Raw genomic sequence first — 19,839 nt, forward strand, 5'->3', positions numbered from 1 at the left:
ACTATCTATCAACTGCTTTGGCCTTTTTTTTGTTTCTTTCCGAAGGAAAGGCTGCAATATACAATGAAGGTAACGACGTGATATATTTAATTTTATATTTTTCTTCATTGGTAGTTTTGTTGTTTAACAAGAAAGATAAATGTTCCGCAAGTCTAGAATATCTATCAACTGTGCAGCCTCTGTTCCATTGACATTGTTGTTAAGCACTTTTTCATATTACAAATTCAGTTAATATTAGGTGTAGTTCACAGGGAAAATTAAGATACGTTCTTCTCTCCTAAAAGGTTTGAGGTATATATATATATATGTATGGAAATTGAAATGAACTTTACACAGTTTGACTATGAATGAGAAAATGTGTGTTTATGCTGAAAGAGATTGATACATGTGTGATTTTAATAGTAATTTGGGATGATCTGAGACCAAATAAAGTTACGTATGAAGATATAAGTCAGAGGGCAACATTGATATAACTTAATTAATAAGAGTTGTGCTTAATGAGCATTAAATATATAGGTATGATGTATTTATGATTGAAATAATAATCACCCTTGAATTATAAGACTAATGAAAGAGTGATGTGTAAATCTTACCCTCAACAAAGTCCGGCATTATTGGTATACTAACAATTGAAAAAATCACTTGAAGTGTTCCCATAACGACAAATGGCATATAAAATCCTCCAATCATTTTGAACGCTCCTCCCACAGTTGGACCAAAGAGTTGACCCAGGTTCATGACACATCGTGTCATAGACTGAAATTAAAATAATTCATTTTGAACTACCTATTTGACAACAACAAAAATGACCATATAATTCCACTAACTAATGTATAACATTTTATGAAAGTAATTATAACAAAATATATGATAATTTGGTTTCTTTTATCTTTTTTTTTTGGTCATATTAGCTAAAATGACTAATGTTTCACAACCATTATCTTTCTCTTAACAACCAGAAAAGAAAACATTAAAAAAATGCGACGATTCTCAAATCGTTCCTAATCAACTCAAAACGCCATTCAACTTGGAGCAGTAAATCCCTCAGCAAGATCAAGAGGGATAATTTCTTGTATAGACTTTGTGTGAAACTGCTTCGTTAAATGAGAAGACTGGAAATATGTCTTTTTTGGGAAACATTAGTTTTTTAATATAGTAAGTTGACACTTGAGAAAAATTAGTAGTAAATTCAGTTGTTACCTCTATCATTGAAACTTTTTTTTTTTTACGAATGTTATACATTACTTAACAAATAATACATAATTAACGACCTCTTTTGACCATAGACATTTAATCTAATACATTTTTTTGTTTTTAAAAAAGCACTAGAATGTTATTGATTGAAAATTTGTATATTAACTCACAAATATTTTCCCAACGTTATCTGGAAATTCACTTGCAATATATGAGAACGTAGCAAGGATCACAAAAGCATTACTGCATGCATGTACGATTCGGATACAGACTGCAATTATCACAAATGTATAATCTGGAGAGAAAAATTCCAAAAAACTGAAAAAAAAAAAATGACTTCATTATAATATAGTTCAATCTCTTGTACAAATATAACTAATCATATTTATGTCACATCCTTCATAATAATAATAATTAATTAATTCATACAAACACGTAGGATAACACTTATTAATATATGCATATGGTACATATCACGGTGTCACCTCACTAACACAAAAATTTACAATGGGTTTTGCTGTAGGTTGTCAGATTTTTCTACTTATTTTATCCACATCCGTGTTCTGAATGTTGATTGGTTGAATTAGAATTATCTTTTGTTAAGCTTTAAACAATTTATGTCAACTAATTCTGAACCTTTTTTATATTTCTTATCAGAGGAAAAGTTGCAATATACAATACGAGTAACAGTGTGATATATATATAACCTCTGTTTCAAGCTGTTGGTAACTTTATGTATAGGTATAGCCGTAGACACTAGCAACTGGTGACTATCATTCATGGGGGTGCTGTTACATAAAAAATGATTGGGGGAGGGGGTTGGCGAGCAAAGTGAGCCTAACAGCGGGGGAATTTAGGGGGCGCTATAAGCTTCTCCAAGAAAAATTTGGATAATTGAGTACTTTTAGGGTACTTTTGAGGCCTATAGAGGGAGTGAAATACTTAAATTTATAGTAGTTTTAATATGATAATTTTATTTTATATATGTATAATATACAGTAGATTAATTAGGTTTTTTTTTTTTTTGTAATTTTAATTTCCTATAAATTTAAATGCATTTTTCTACAAATACATTTTGTTTCGTATTTGTTATTTTGACATTTTTATTTTGTTTTATTAATTTGATCAGTAACCTTTTCGTTCGTTTTCAATTTTTTTAAACATAAATATAAACACAAATGATCTAATCTGTGATCTAATCAAATATGATATTCAAAACTTTCACATCAAGATAATTGAATGAATTTTTCAGGAATTACAAAATTCAGTATTGTGTAAAAGATGATACCTTTAAATACCTGCAATTGAATGGTCAAATAAGAAATTCGAGTATAAGAATATCTTCCCGCGGTCTCCAGACAATAAATGATAATTATTGAAAAAAGAGAGATCAAAAATTAAGACAAAGCCCATTCATATTGCGCAGTAATAAAGATTAAAGGTACTAATGTAAAGTTAAAATGTATTTACTTCCTATTGACAGACTGGTTGAAAACTTTACAAGATATTAGATACATAAATGTATTAACGTCCATTATACCTTCGATCCATTACACCCTATCTGTAATTTTGAAGGATATCTTGAGATGACTCATTTTACAGTGAATGGTGCGATTAACGAAAGCATTTCGTTTGTTGCTAGTATTTATAGTTTATAGAATAGAGAGTCTGTGTAATAATTATAAATTTAAGGACTATTGATTATTATTTATATATATATATATGTTCATGTGACACAATATAAGAAATTAATAGAGGGTGCTGCAGTTCCACATTGCAATTGTGAAGCCGTCATTGGCGATAGATGAAAATAATATGATAATGGAAATTACTTTTTGTATTTGCCAGCTGAATATATGTATTTTTATTACTCAAAACGATTATCCCCTTCTTTTATTCTTAAAGAGAGAAAATTCAAGTATAAAGGGATTCTTAGTACGTGAAAAACGAAAATTAAACTGAGGATTTGTTGAGGAGTTATAAGTTGAAGTCTTTGTTGGACTTAGAGTAGAATTGAGAATTGATCTCGGAGTAGTTCCTACCTATATCATTTTGATAGAGATAAATATGGAATAGGATTTGTGTTTATTTCCTTCATCTAATAGATACTCGTTTGTAATCTCATGAAATGTACTAACGGCTATGATGCTCTTCTACCAAACATTCTTTAAAGTGTTAAGGGTGACCATGTTAATTTTGGATTGTTGTTTTTTACAGCAGACTGATAGATAATACTACTTTCACCTATGACTATATCCTTTAATAGATAATTTAAATATAGGACAAATAATTTTCAACTCTTTGAATCGCCTCCATAAATCAAAACCCTAATTAATTTCAAGATTTAGTACTACGTATATGAAAAGCCAGTGAGTTTTACTAATATCTGGAGTAACAAGGCTCAGTCACTCAACTTCATGTAGCCGGAAGTGTGTTTTTTATGGTTAAAAATCAAATTGCAAAACTTAAATTACTTTGTAAGATACTACTCCCTTGTTATTTCATCAATCACAAGCATCAGGGAATCTTTTTCAAGTCACATAATACAATTATTATCTCTTCCACGAAATTTTTGAACTGAAATTTGAAAAAAATTCCAATCATAAACACTTGTATTGAATAAGTGCTTCAACCTGGGAGTGCTACAAATATTAATTTCATTTTTCAACAAGGAAATTACAAAAAAATTACATCAAACATTGTATCCGTTAAAGTTAGGAATCATATTTTTGGCAAATGATCTACAATATATGTATATAACGTAAATATTTAATATAGAATTTAAAAAAGGAAGAGGATCGATGGGATGAATGTTGATTAATTGTCCCATTTTCATCTCTTCACTCAATATTATAAATTAATTTTGTTTTACTATAAAAATACACTTCCTTCCTACATGAGGTTGAGTGACTTAGCCTTGCTCCACACTAAATGTTAGTATAACTCATTGGAAAAGTTTACTTTCTGAAAGAGCTTAGTTCAATAAAAAGTATCTAGCTCTCAGCTCTAATAAAATCTAATAATTACTTTCAAAACAGATCCTTAAAGCTCTAAATTCAGTGACTAACAACAAAATATAATGGATTCATAGCAAACTTAAAAAGTAACATAACAAAATTATTTATGACTCGGAAAAAAAAAATCCATCCTTTGTGTATTTACCTACATACAATTCCAGCTGAACGGCAAATACCTTGAAACTCTGGAGTGCCTTATACGATTTAACTTTTTCAGATACTATTATCAGATTATTCATCTCTTAATCTGGCATTTTCAAATGTTCTAAAAATAATATGGATTTAGTATGTACTAGTTTGAAACTTATATGCTCAATCTGAAACACTTACATATTTTTTTTTTTAAATGGCGACAAAATAAGCCTTTCTGATAAATAAGTTTACATGATTTAGGTGTATAACACGTCACGTGCAGGTGAATCATTGCTTTTAATCATTCTTTATAGTGTAATACTTTTACTAAGCCTGAGATCAAACAAAGAGTTTGCACTTTTTTCATAAATAATAAACACATATTTGCAGTATATATAAGTAAGATATCATTTAGATCACAAGATAGTGTCAATGAATAGTATTTATATAAATTACCCCCTTGAATTTTACAAGTTCCAAATGTACATAATCAATATTGTGTATAAAAATAATAACAGAATTGGTATTCTCCAAAGAGTAATATACATAATATTTACTTAGAAGTCAAAAGGCAAAAAAATCCCTTTCACAGATTCAAAATACCTTTGATTTTTTGAGAATATATGAAAATAATGAAATTGAAATGAGTCACCAAACATAAACGAGTTGTATGAACGGTGTCGGTACATCCTAAAAGTGTATCAATTATCTTTTATTTTAAAGAAAATTGATGGATGTAATTCTGGATTTAAATAAATGAATAGTCCTGAAATATGTAGAAACAAACTTCTCAATAATTTAAGTGGAAATAGTATCAGTATAATGTGTTTCTATAATAATAAAATAATAAGCAATGCTGACAAAGTCGTTGGGTAAGAAAACTTGATCATTCATGCAGTATTTATTGAAGTAGAAAATTTTGATCCAAGGGTTCCAGATTGCACTATTAAAACTGTGGATTTTTAAAACTATAACCCTCTTCATTTGATACAGAATATTTATTGTAGCTAAATGTTTTTGTTTTTTTACATTAAAGAAACAAATTCAAGTTAAAATCATATTGTAAATCTTAAAATAATTCAATACATAACTATGATATATATATTTCAAAGATATCAGACCATGTAACACAGAGAAACTCAATTTAATCAATGCGTAATTTCAATAAATTAGATGTGTCTAATATAATGGATAATAAATTTAAAATATCTTCCTCTTAAAAACTTATAAATATCTCTTTACTTCTTCATAATATACTCCCTTTAAATAACTTTAATCTTATAATTCATGTATGTATACATTGAATTACTCCTAAAAGTAAGAACATACCCAAGATATTATATTATTAGTTTCACTTACCCGGAGAGAGTACAACAGAATCCTCCAGCCAACATTCCCATGACCAATGCATATCGTATTCCAATTGTTTTAAGCTGTTGAGGAAAAAAAGAAATCTGAAATGGTAATTGTATTACTAAGTATACATATCTTACATGTCTACCAATAAATGGAGTTACAATAAACGAAGTAAGACAATTAGTTCCTATGATTGCTCCGTATACTGCAGAAGAGAATCCTTTCTCCTCAGCAATTCTTGGAAAGAATGGAGGGAATAAACAGACAGCAAAACTAGACGTCATAGTCACAAACATAAGCACTATCAAAACGACCCATTGTCTACTCGAAATGGAGTTGATTTTAGATTTCTTATCTATGTCCTTTGAGTAGAAAATATCTGATCCATCGTGGTAACTCCCAGAAATGGTAGACACGTTAATTCTCCGATATCGGCGAGAAGTGTTAGATACATCGTCGTCCGATGATGATTTTATTGTATTATTTATGGAATTATCTGAAAAACTTTGACGAGATCTGTGTGTACTCGTGGAAGAGACCACCGCACTTATAACACTTGGAGCCATGATCCTTGAAAGATGTTCCTTTCCGAGTGTTTACAATTATTTTTTATAGTCATGAAAAGGCTGGAAGTACCTTCTCAACTCGACTTACAATGTTTTATGTTTACCATTTTGTGAGATAATATCATTATCTCAATGGATAATATATACAATGTACATTGTACAGGGAGGGAGGGAGGTTGCGTCTGTTAAAAAATCATTTGTTCCGAATTGAAAGTCAATGAATAAATATCAATAAGTACTGTAGTCATTAATTTAATACACATTTGGGAATATGTCTTTTATTTAATTTATGAGTTTTTAATTCAATAACGTTTTATAAAGACGTGTCTTTAAGAGGCATTTTTTATTTTTTTTTAAACGTAGGTTTTTATTACAATCACCAAATCTTCAAAGTCTATATCTCAAAATCTGGATAATTATATTTTTTTAATGACAGGTACCTTTATTAATAAATTTTCACCGAGTATTCGTAAGAAAATTGAAAAGGATATAAAACAATAATTTATATTTAATTGATTTTTAAAAGTATCTAATTAATTGAAATAAAAATATATCTTATATATGTACACATTATTAAACATTTATCGATATTTGATTAATTTGACAAATAATTTGAATGATTTTTCCTCAAATCAATTTTAAACCAAATAAATTTAGATTAAAAAATAAAAAATCTAATTTGATCCGTATTTATGAGGTAAAATTTGAAAAAAACCATATTTTTCTAATGTTCTCAATTGTTTATTATTATGGGCTGATTTATAATTTCGATATTATAGTTAAATAAATATTTCTTTCTATATGGGCATTATATAATACATATACATACAAGTTAAGTCCTCGATGATACATCAATATAAACCCAAATCCTTTAAAATACATTTTTTGAGTTCATAATACGTAGATTCCAATGCTTTAAATAAGATTTGTCCATCCTGTGGGACAGGTACAGGCAGATTTTGGCAAAACATGCATTCACTCATTGCCTATGACGTCACTATTGATAGAATTTTCAATTTGATGTATCGTACCGAGTGCTGGGTAAGAAAGGCAGATTTCGACAAAAACGCAACCACTCATACACTATGACGTCAATATTAAAAAGTGTGGAGGAATCCAAATATAAGTCGTACACGCGTTATGGTATAACCTTGTATTTCTATTAACTTTGTCTATTTCCTTGCCTATGTTTTCCTTTATTACATTCTCCCTTCGTCAGATGTACTTGTAGCTGATCTAATGAAACGTCATGACAGCTAAATTGCTTACCTCCAAAACATTCCTCGAATTGCCAGTGTTACCACATTGATTTTTTGGTTTATTAACATTCGCGATATGCGACTGATTAACATTACTAGTTATTGTGGTAGGTCCTACAAGATATGGAAGGAACTAAAATATGGTTTTATTTTTTTTTTAAAGAGAGAAGATAATTTTTACTAAGATGAAGGGGCACTTATATTTATATCACCCATGGGGGTCTGCAAGATTTTATTTGAGAAAGGGGGTATTTTGAGAAGAGATAAATAACTTTTTTGGAAACATTTTAGAGTTAAAAGTTCTTGAAAAATTCTAAATTTGTACGAATAACAATTTTATATTATGAGAACGTTAAAAACATTTTAATTTCAATGAGTTGGGATTATTCAAAGGTATATACTTACTTTTGGTATGAAAGTTCTTGAATTAAAGTGTAAAACAAGGCCCAAATGGACATTTTGAATTTGATGATAATACCCCTATTACAATGAAAATTGTTATTAGGTAAAAATATTCATTTAAATGTTATGATTTTACTTAAATAATTAGGTTGGGGTTTTATAACCAATTGTACTCACATATATGCGTAAATATGAGTATAAATGTATCGAGAATGATACCATTATACAGTAGGTATGTATGTACATTGTAGAGTTGTTTTATTGTATAAAATATGTCCTGTCGGTAAATAACAATAAAATAAAATGAGAATGGTTGTCGCAGAATTTGAAGACTGTCATGACTTTTTATTTTATCAGCTGCAAGCCGTAGAAGACAATAATCACAAATTCTACTCCTTCTATAGCAAGGACCTATAGGCTGAAATTACTTTGATGTTGATCCTCAATTCTACTTCGAGTCCAACCAGGACTTACCAGGCTTGTACCCGTTCACCCTTTTCCCGCTGAATTGTTCATTTTTGAATTATTTATTCATTCATTTAATATTTATCTACCATCAAAAGTCCAAATAAAAAAATACTCATTAATATAAAGAGCCCTTCTTGTTTCTCAATACATAAAGATGAACTTCAAGGGCGTAGCTAACTAAAGGCAAAACAGGCAATCCCAGGTGTCTGTATATGTGCAGGAGTCCAATACACTGGTGAAAATGATGCTCTCAATTTTTATAAAATGGTATCCAATTTATTCCAATTTTTTTAACACCCTCAAAATAGCCTCCAAGCAGTTTTTTAGAGCAGTCTCAAAAACTGTCAAGAGGCAGTACTTTTATTCAAGGGAGCCTACAATTTATTTTCAACACCCTCCTTCCTTTAAAAAACAACTAAACAGACATATTCTTTTAGATTAACCTTGTTTACTAGACAGGCATGGACAATATATGCAAATGCTAAGGGTGTTGTTCATTCAGGGGTGCCATAATGGGTGCGAAGAAAGAAAAAAAAGCCCGAACCTAACCTGACTTTCGGGTCGGGCTTAATTTTTCCAGAATTATAGTTGGGTCAATATCACTCGGGTTCTGTCGGGCTTTAATTTATAATTGTCTAGCCCTCTCCAGTTTCATTTTTGATTTTCTAGTTGATTTTTTTGGAGAGGCCTCTGATTGCTTTTTAATGGCTTTCTGATTTTTTCAAAACAAAAGTCTTAACCTCTCCAAACAAGTGGGTTCTGTTTTTTATTTATTGTTAGAGACATTAATGCAAGCCTTTGAGGGGGGGGGGGCCTGCCGTGTGAAATGACAAATTAGTGCCGAATCACTTGTCTATCTTTTTAAATAAAAAGTTTTTATATCTTTTATTTTTTTACAATTTATTTTGTAACACTTGTCAATAGTTTTCATTTTGTTCATTGTTAAATTTTATATTTTGCATTGGCTATTGATGTTACATTTTTTTAATTTATGAGAGGTCATTATATTCCTTGGTGATGTGCATCCACGAGGTGTAAAATTTATACTAAACCACACCCGACGGCTATTAAAAGTTTTATAATGCCTAAAAATTTGGAGGTTTTGATCAGAATTCAAATTGACAGACATTGAAGAGTGAGAATTGCGCAATATTTGTATGTTTATTGTGAGATTGTATCTCCGAGCCTGGATGTCTGCTACTTAAGCCTTATATGTACCTACTAATGACCTGAATTTTAATAAAATGATAGTTCCCTCGCTAAATATTATTATTCTTTTAGTTCAGACATATCGAATCTCAATATCAAAAAAAAATATTCAAAAACTTATGATACTTGTAGGAGAACCTTCTTGGATTATTTCTTTTTGAAGTGCACTAAGTTCAGAATCAAAAAGACGTATGATAAAGTCCATACAAAATTTGAGTAATCAAACTCACGAAAGATCGTTCTTTAATCTCAACTGAACTAAAATAGTTAAAAACTTGGAACATTTTGCTACAGAAAAATCTCAGAAACTGTTTTAAATTCTGCACTTCCAAGAGAAATTTCTCGAGACGATCCTGACTTATGCAATGATTAAGATGACTACCGACAACTTTTTGATACTATCATTCATTTAAAAGTTGTTAATGAGCCTACTGAGTGTGGAATCAGTCTCATTAAAGAATATTGTGGTTTACCAACATTTGATGAATCGCAGCTCCAATTCCTCCTCCAAGGAGTCGTAGATTATCGAAGCTTTTATATCCTTGATTCAAGAAAAAATATTCTTTTAAAATTTTAATTTAACAAATATGTGCAATGAAGTTATTTGAACTTCATTGCGTTATATTCAAAATATAGATGAATAATAAATTAGAAAAATATATAAAGTCTTATTATAGAAAAAAAAAACTTGGGAAAAGTAAATGGATATTGTATAAAAATAGTTTAAAGGTTAAAAAATGGTTCGTAATTGTACATAAAACATTTTAAAAAAATTTAACAGTTTTGAAAAATATTTAGAAGTAGCTCAAAGGCCCCTAAAGTTTTTAAATCTACATTTTTAATAAAAAACCCCGAAGTATTTTATGAATACTTTCCATATACTTCAAAGTAAAGCTTTTTTGTAATAACAATCAATTGAGCTTACTAAATTTATAATCAAATATATTTTGAGTAAGTTTTAAATTGAGCAAAGAATACATACATACATATTTAGTTAAACAAAACAATGTGTTTTGTTTAACTATAAGTTCAAATGCCTGTAACAAAATGGAAGTTGTGTTCTACTTGACAAATTACTAGGTAAAATACTTCTACCATTTGCTTGAAGGTACCATATAATGGAATTAGTTATTGGACTGTATTCCAAGAGTGTATGTCTCCCATATCGTCACTAGCACGTCGTTATTTTTATTATATCACGCAACCTTTCATCCAAAAAGAACCCGAAAAAGGCCCAAAATCATCTGGTAGTTAGCCAAATAAGTCAATCATACCAACCGATATTTATGTCTTAAGTACTCCCCGACTATCATTGCCATATTATTTATTGACGATTTTTAAAGTAAATGACATATCATTAAAATCTACATAGTATTATATTCGATACTGTATCATAATATTGCTTTGTAATATTTGATTAAAAGAGTAGTTATGAGTAGTTTTTATTTTATTTCTATGGAGAAAAAGCCAAAATTTCTTCATAGAAATAATAAAATGGCAAATATATAAACGACGCGGGATCAACAAGAAATTGTATTTTTGTTCTTTTGGAAACGGAGCAAATGTATAGAATAACTTATCTCTTCGTGTATTTATGAAAAAGAATAAATTATGAAATAGCCATGACGTAAAAAGGGAGAAGAGTGAATCGACAGCTGACAACAAAATACATAGGGTATTTTTGTGTTAGCGAGATAACGGCATGCCAGATGTTTTGTTCTTCAAAGGATTCAAAGAAAATTTAATCATTAATCACCAATACTGACTATAAATATGGAACTTTGAAAGAGATAATTTTAAAAAAGATTTTAAAGAGACGAAAATAGAGAACGATTAGTACCATTAGTTATATTTTTTAGCGATGCCCCTGAGTGTGGAGTTAAGTTCATGTCGCCTGGTGCAATGCACCCTGTCTTTTGGCTTTATAAAGTGATATATAGTTGGATATTTAGATTAGAATACAAATTGAATCTAAGGCAAACACGAGGATTACGTAATGGTTGTGTTTTCATTGTAAGAGTATGTATCAAAACTAGGATTAATGCATCTCAAGCCTCTAGAAATTATCCTTTGAATGATCTCAGTGTAATCGAATAATCCTCAATTAATATACATAGTTATAAATCCACCTCTTGCAAATTTTCCAAACATTTATGGTATTTGTTGGAGGAACTCGTTAGATACTTTTTCTTCGATGATTAGCCGCAAAAAGAAAAATGCTTAGCTCTCTGTAAGTTAAGCACATGAATACAAAAAACTTAACTAATGATTTTATACATAAAAATATTGAAGACTTTGTCACGAAGAATTTTCAGGAAATTTTTGCACCGCCTGATAGTTTATTAGAAGTTGACCCTGCACTTTTGAATGGTAGGAAAGACTATATGGAGGCATCAGAAAAAGTTGCTTCGCTCCACGTAAGCAATGATCCTGCTGAAAGAGGAGTAGTGGCGCTCATCATAGAATATAGTGGGTTAATAACAAATGACGATTCTACAAATTGTGGAAGACCATCGAAGGATCTACCCCAATAACAAAGTTTTCGATTTTAAATTTATTCAACTAACTTTCATGCGCTATAAGATTTGTTTTAACAACATAGGTTTAGTAGATATTCAGGTCAAAAACCTTTCCTTCTTTTTTTTAAATCGGTAAATTTTAAAACTTTGGGCCCGTTGAGCTACCTCTAAATATTTTTCAAACCAGTTCAAAACTTATATACGATGTCTTTCGCCTAAAAGAAAAAAATTGTGATCCTCACAACTTAACATTTCTCTAATTTAATAAATAAGCTCAACCTTAATTTAATTTCTCCTTAGAGAGAGAAATGGCACAGTGTACGTTCCTACAAAACTACAAATTGTGTGGTTAGAAATAAAAGGAGCCATTAAGTCTAGATAGTGTGTTTATTGGGATACATTTAATATTATTCTGTTCTCACAACGTGAAAAGGGGGACGGAGGAGCGTATGGACGTGTCAAACTAGGTTAAAATAAGAAGATCATTCCAAGTACAGCTAAGTTCATAGGCACTATGTAAACATTAACCCAATAAATCCGAAGGTTTAACATTTTTTACGAATTTGAACAACTCCTTCTTTGGAAATAATGAAAAATGATTCTACATATGTCATTTGTAAAATTTGCACATACATTCTCATACTATTACTTCATAATTAAGTATTTAGATGCAAAAAGATATGCCTATAAAAAATTTGAGGAAGAAACTCTTCAATTGTTCTCAAAATAAATAAAAAATTTGATAAAGACTCTCTAATATCGAAATGATATTTTTCTTAAATAAAAAATGAATTTACGCAGGGGCGTCCACAGGGGGGCTGAAGAGGCTATAGCTCCCCCCCATACGAGAAAAAAGAAATTCAGATTATTTTCTGAAAAGAATGGTTATTGGGAAATTTTTTTGTGGGGGGTTTCTTTTATAAAGCAAGGTCCTTCGATTAAATTATGCTGTGGACACCCCCCTCCAATAAATATATATATATATATTATCTTGTGGACACCCCTGTTACGATTCTCAAATTTTGAACCTATATTTTTAATTTCTAACGTATCGTATAAAATAAAATAAAAGTATGTCGTAAAAAAAAAAAAAAAAAAAAAAACGTTTTGAACGTAGTGTACGTGACGTACACCATTTTTGAGGTTGTTCTTATGAATATAGCTACAACTATTCAAATTGAAAGTACTTTATATCTAAAAGATAGATAATAAGATATTATTTCGATCATCTTGAGCTTACTTAGCAAAAACAAAAGTTCAAATAAACTCAATATTTATTGAGATATTACATGTAAAGCCATTTCGAAAAATCTACACTTCCGTCTCAATGGGTTGATCTTTATGTACGTAGGTGACATAAATACAAATCTGCTTATCCCTTGTGACCATTTCAGTGAATAAATATGAGCGTCTTCCAATCGTAATGAATTCAAATCCCTTTCCATTGAACTACTACCAATAACTTCAGCCAATTTTTATGACTTTGTTTATTCTGTTTGATCATCTTCTGATGTCAAAAAAGGATATCTTCAGACAAATACAAGCCTCTCCCTCCAACTTGGACAATGATCCCGCTATAATGAATGATCAATAAACTACAAATCAGGTTGTTAGAAATTTCATAGAAAGTAATCAATGTACAAACTAATTGAAAGTTGCACACACAAAATCAGATCTATAATTTTTCAATATATATATATAACTATATGTTCGTCACAATCAAAGATAATAATTATAATTATACCCATGATCAATAAAAAAAGATGTAGTAACTTTAGAAAAAAATACATAAAAAGCAAGGCCGTTCATATTATTTTCATGTTCGTCGTTTATTCTTTCAAAAATGAACGGAAAGCGTTAATGCCGTTCGTTTTTCCGTTCAATGTCCAACCTTGGGACTTACAATTGTAACTCCAAAGGAGCGAATCTTTATTTTTATTCCCCGCCTTTCATGAGTTCCCTCTTCAAAAATTAAATGATAATGATCATTATGGATGTGAAAATTGTCTAAATCCTCGTGAGTGTCAATTAACAAGAAAAGTTAACAGGGATAACTATAGTGTACGTTGCTCATTAATATCCATAGAGAAAGAAATACATAGAGGCGACCAAGGGCGCAAAAGTTTGAGTTATATATTCCACCTTATGGCGAGGGTACGTTTAAAGAAATGACGTCACATATGATTTTTAATAATATACATTATTTATTTTAATGGACTTATATCGGATCTCATGACGTCTTAGGTTAGAGGCATCATCACTTGGACTCATCTCGGAGCATGAGGAATTGGACTCAGAAACATGATAACTTCGACTTGGAAAAAATATATGCTATGGACATCTATTCGACTGGGATGACAAGAATGATATATTGCATGCATTAGAAGAGTTCAATTCGTATGTGAATATATATTTGTATGTATCTTAAGTCAATCAGGAGATAATTATGGCCTTGAGCTTTATCACAGATATTTTAGTCAGTTTTTAGGGTTTGAAATTCATGATATGACTATATGTTAAAGTGATATATGTTTCATATAGTATGTTAAGTGATAGAATCGTCTCCATGTTTTCCTATAATGCTATGAGGATGGATACTATATGATTAATCAGACTCAACTTGGACAAAATAGCAGGAAGACATGAAGGCATGCTAACTTAGAGTAGTCTGGGAATCTTTAAAATAACTTAAACTCGGGAAAGATGAATTCGACTCCAGCACAGGATATTACATTCAAATGAAAGAGTGCTCTGCTGGATGTGTTTTGGTCATCTAAGGATTTATTTGTATTAAGTCAAGAAGAACATCATTATCTTCTCCACTCTCATTGTATTTTAACAAAGACTTTAGTATTTATTTTAATGAATACTAAAGTTGGAGTTACGAAGACTATGGAACTAAAATGATCAAGCAAACAATTATAATGAAATGTTTATATATTTATTCATCATATATTTTAATAATAAAAATTAAATATTGTAAAGATATCAGATATCAACTATTTATTTAAGATTTTATTCGGATAATTTATTTATCGGTATTTTGCCAGGTGGATCATAGACTGATCCGTAATTTGTCATGGAGTTTAACAATATTAAACAACTATCTTCCAGATGACCAACATATAGATACTTTTTACATTAACTCACGGGGATTTCGATTTCACCTCTAGTTATATATCACAATTGTTTTTAATTATTGTTATAATCAATAATATACATTTTACTTACAACTATCTCCGCCAACAAAGTTGAGCGGATGTTTTGTAATCATCTCCGTTTGTTTGTTAAGGTAGGATATCCCATCTATCGTGGGTGTACACGTTTAAGTGTATATATACCAATATATAATTGATATTTTTGTGAGAGCAACTCTTATCCAGATATCAAAGATCAAAATCAAAGGTATGCATTAGAAATATTTGTGTAGTTAGATTAGGATTGTACCCCCAATGAATTAGTTATTATTGAAAATTACTCTCTTGTATTTTAAGAAAACTACATTGCTCATATTTGTATATTCCTCGAAGGATCTTTGAGGAGGTCTTTCAAGATCTCTGCTGGAGAACTGTAAATGTATTGATAAAGTATCCCCATGTGAATAAAATATATGAATAGGGGCATTGGAAATATCATAAACATGTCTTAAATTTTACTATAAGGAATGACATTCCGATTTTTTAAGGTTAGTTAATCACTTACTTCTTATATACTCTACATAAGTTATATATATATATATATATCCTAAAACCAAAATTCAAAAGGATTGAATGACAATATTGACACAAAATATCCCAAGAGGATATGTACAAACTACGTCTGCACATGGTCGTTGACATGAGGGGGACCATATATATTGTTAGAGTCGATAAATTTAGTTTATTTAAGTAATGATGGTCCTTTGAAAAAATAAAAATATGTTTCTTAAAGAACGTCATTAAATGAAATATGAAGACAGTTTATTAACAGATTGAAAGAAGGATAGGCCTTTTCTCGAAATTATTTCCATAAAAAATACTCATCATGTATAAAAGGAAGTCTTTAAATTTTACAAATACTAAGAATTTTCGTTGCCTTGAAATTGTCAGCTACTATAAGATCTATTTGAAAGGTCTTGGATGTACTTTATTTACTATTTTGTTGGGTTAATTTTTATGATTAGTTATATTTAGCCAAAAATTCCAATATATTTTTCATAATGGTAATGTCAAATGTGTAGTGGAGTGTATAATAAAAATAGATCAGACACAGTTAAAAAGTTTCTTCACTTCTCGTTCATGAAAATGATTACCGTTTTAAGAGAAATGAATAGACTAAAGTTGTGGACCAATGCCATCAAATGTGCTAATTGGAATCCAAAGAAAAGCTCAAGAGTTTGTCATGTAATATAATCAACATTTTTTTTAACTATGTGAGGGGTTTAAAAATTAAATGAATGGGGTTTTATAAAAAAGGATGTCACTTGGCTTTATTTGCTAATTTTTTGTACTTGAATTATTTGCTTTAGGCTTATTTTGAGAATATTGCTTCTGATGAAGTCTCTAGGAAGATGGTGGAGGAGTTTGGTGCATAATACAATTACATATTAGTATTTGAACACAAAGAATATAAGATACATAAAAATAAAAAAACCAAAGCTCTTGTTTATTATAAATTTGGGAATCTATATCATGTATTCAAATGTTCATTTGCCAAGAGGAATTCACCTATTCGTTTCCTTACCCAAGTCTTCCTATTTCTTCGGAAATACTTTTTAGACTCACCAAGATAAAATAACGAATAGCTCACATTGGATTAAGATTTTTCAAGAGAATATAACTGAATATAGTCCATTAATGAATTACTCCTTGACACGTAGTAACGGATGATTAATTTAAATAGAGTTATTTGTATGGCGGGTAATTTTGTGGAGGTTTGAGGAAAGTGACCAACATTTCTTCTCATGAAAATCAAGATAATTTTTATAACGGAATGATTACTTTTCAGATCCATATAAAGGCAACAACAACTTTATCTTAATAAATTTTATATAAATCTAAATATAATATTTATATGACCCCTCTCTTTCCTTGTGCAAGGAAAGGAAATATCGATGTTTTAATAATTCATAGTAAATTTCAAAGTATTTTTGAATTAGATACTCATGACTCATACTTTGTACAATTTGACTTTTTTTTTTCTTTATAGAATGTGAACATTTAATAAATATACGATGATATCTAGCGAGTCCTTTTAAATTAACTTTTTATATCTACATCCGTTTCAATTAATTGATTTAGCCTATATTTTTTCATTATGTTAGAATAGCAGTTCTTTATTTTAAATCCATGGGTTGTGGCTTATTTAAAATTAATTCGATCACTAATTTGAATCTTATAATATTACCAAAGATTTGGGAGAATAATATCCACGATATATTTGATAAAGATCCAATTATTTCGCTGTTTTTAACTCTGGGTTCGGAACTTGTTTCCCCCACACACTAACTACGCCACTACGCAAACCAACACATATTCAATTATAACAACATCAATTTTAGTTGCTTGTAACGATACTATAATTTCTTTTTCTTTTTTTTTTGCCCACTTCATAGGTTTGTATGGACATTTGGATGATCTAATGTACGACAGAATATTTATCAATTAATAATTTCAAACAAAAATGCATTAATAAAATCCCAAAGACTGACTGTTAAAAACCGGTCCTAAAGACCAGTCCCAAGGTTGTAATTCCCGATAGGCCCAGTCCTAAGACTGGGCTAGACCGAATAAATAAGGATCGACACAACACTAGTCAAAACTGAATTAATACTTGATTAATTCATCTATGAATTAGGTTAGTTAGTTCGATTAAAAATCTCTAATATGTGATTGGAATTATTCTAGTGAGTCCATGTCATTTAAAAGAAAATATTTCTCTTAAATGACCTTAAACAGATAAGAATAATGAACAAGCTTCCCCTTCCTTTTGTCTCCTCCTTTCTCGCAAAAGATTCGTCCATCTGTAAAAAGAAAATTGTATTATGCAATTAGATTCATAGGTAAACTCGATTCGTTTCTCCAATGATAACGTTCCAAAGACTGTAAATGGGAGGAGCTTTTAAAATTTAATGCATATGGGCATGCACTAAGCATATCCACTATATTCCTAGTTTATCCGTAATTGCATAAAAATATTAATTGAAAAGTGGCGTACTTTTAGCAAATAAATATATGCGTATATTTTTCCGTGAAATGAAGAGCTCAAAAATATTTAAATATATAATAAAATAATGTCGAATGTTTATCTCAACAGATGTATTGATCAATTTACTTATGTATATAAATATAAGACATATTCGGCTTAGATTTATATAAGTCTTCTTGACAATACGAATAGATGTGAAAATATCAATTGAACCCTCATACTTTGATTTGTAAGTAGTGGTACATCATTGATCCACAAAAATCTAATATTTGATGTGATATACGGATGTACATAATGATCGAGTTGTTTGGAAATGGGGTGGGGGGGGATGCAATTTCGTCTACAATGAAAATGGCCTAAAATCATTCCTCCTTATTAAAAATGGCCTAAACTTATCTCATTTCCCTTTAAAACAGGAATATTGTGCTAAAATTGCACTTGAATGAAAAAAAAACCAAAACAAAACATGGAGAATCTTCCGAACTTCCAATAATCAAAATCCATTGCTGAACTTCCCCCCTGGTTTGATTATACAACTCAACCACTGAATGCAGTAAAGTCTATCAATAGTAATAATTACTGATCAGTGGTAATTAATTTACATTACATTTTAACCTTTCCATTTTCAATTGGAAAAGTTACTCATAAGATAAATCTTCTCAATTCAAAATGAGAGCATCTGAGCTCCAAATGAGAATACAAAATAAACATACATTGAGTCAAAATGACATACACGTTTAGTTCATCAAGTTATCCCAATATACGTCCCCCCTATCTTGGATCTTCGTGTCTCGGGTCCAACTTATTTTCATAATGTATATCATACTTTAAGTAAAATAAGATGTGTGTCTAGTGGCTATATTTTTGTATATTTATTTGTAATTGAAAAATAATCCAGATAATTGCATCAAACCCATGGATGGGGTCCAATGGGTGTTACTAACTTTTTTCGTGAATTAATAAAAAAATTATAGCCTATATTTATTAAAAACTCTTACCCAGATACCAGAATTATAGGCAACAACAATTGTATTCAGATTTATTAATTAACACCCTTTTTCTTTATAGTAACGTCATCGGGAACCTTTCCATCTATTAATTTAATAAATAAAAAGTAAAAAATGTAGTTTAAAAGCTATCAAATAAGCTGTTGCTGGACATTACATGTGTTGAACCATATCCAAACTCTTTATGTATGGACACATGGGACAATGGACATGGAATAATATTAGTACAATAAGAAGAAGAAATAAAAGCATTATAACGATTTGAATAGAAGAAGTGCGTATCACTTCTCTGTTATCAATTAATTATAATTACACATGATGGATTATTCATATTGGAAAATACTCATAGATGACAAACAAGTCTAATATGAGGCAAAAACATACAACATTATTATTTTAGCAGAAAACAACCATTAAATGCGTTTTATAGTAATAAAAATTACATATTTGATTTATAAATTGAAATGAAATATCAATTTCAACCAAAAATAAACAATAATTAAATATAAATCTCATAAATTTAT

At 29.7% G+C, this 19,839-nt stretch overlaps 1 protein-coding gene and 2 long non-coding RNA genes across 5 annotated transcripts in view; 2 read left to right on the forward strand and 1 right to left on the reverse strand.

The window, feature by feature from the left end:
- LOC121127407 (MFS-type transporter SLC18B1) overlaps positions 1-19,839 on the reverse strand; it is a 38,193-nt gene that overhangs the window by 17,755 nt on the left and 599 nt on the right. Inside the window, exons 2-5 of one of the 2 annotated variants that reach the window (XM_040722750.2) lie at positions 5,837-7,638; positions 5,703-5,776; positions 1,365-1,512; positions 594-756 (exon numbers count right to left, since the gene is read on the reverse strand). In XM_040722750.2, the coding sequence (XP_040578684.1) occupies positions 594-756; positions 1,365-1,512; positions 5,703-5,776; positions 5,837-6,265 (814 nt within the window). In that variant the 5' untranslated portion in view covers positions 6,266-7,638. Of the gene's footprint in view, positions 1-593; positions 757-1,364; positions 1,513-5,702; positions 11,251-19,839 lie in introns of those variants that run through there. The other variant, XM_040722749.2, reaches the window with a different exon arrangement.
- LOC139907082 (uncharacterized) lies at positions 1,507-6,503 on the forward strand. The gene is made up of 2 exons (XR_011783409.1): positions 1,507-2,619; positions 2,678-6,503. It is a non-coding gene; the product is annotated as an uncharacterized lncRNA (long non-coding RNA).
- LOC121127409 (uncharacterized) lies at positions 12,303-19,825 on the forward strand. Of its 2 annotated transcripts, XR_011783410.1 has the most exons (3): positions 12,303-14,537; positions 14,600-18,537; positions 19,377-19,825. It is a non-coding gene; the product is annotated as an uncharacterized lncRNA (long non-coding RNA). The 2 variants fall into 2 exon arrangements; XR_005867830.2 differs by having other exon boundaries at positions 12,303-18,537.

The sequence above is a fragment of the Lepeophtheirus salmonis genome, chromosome 13 (genome assembly GCF_016086655.4).
Source record: "Lepeophtheirus salmonis chromosome 13, UVic_Lsal_1.4, whole genome shotgun sequence".
In the NCBI taxonomy this organism is placed as follows: Eukaryota; Metazoa; Arthropoda; class Copepoda; order Siphonostomatoida; family Caligidae; genus Lepeophtheirus; species Lepeophtheirus salmonis.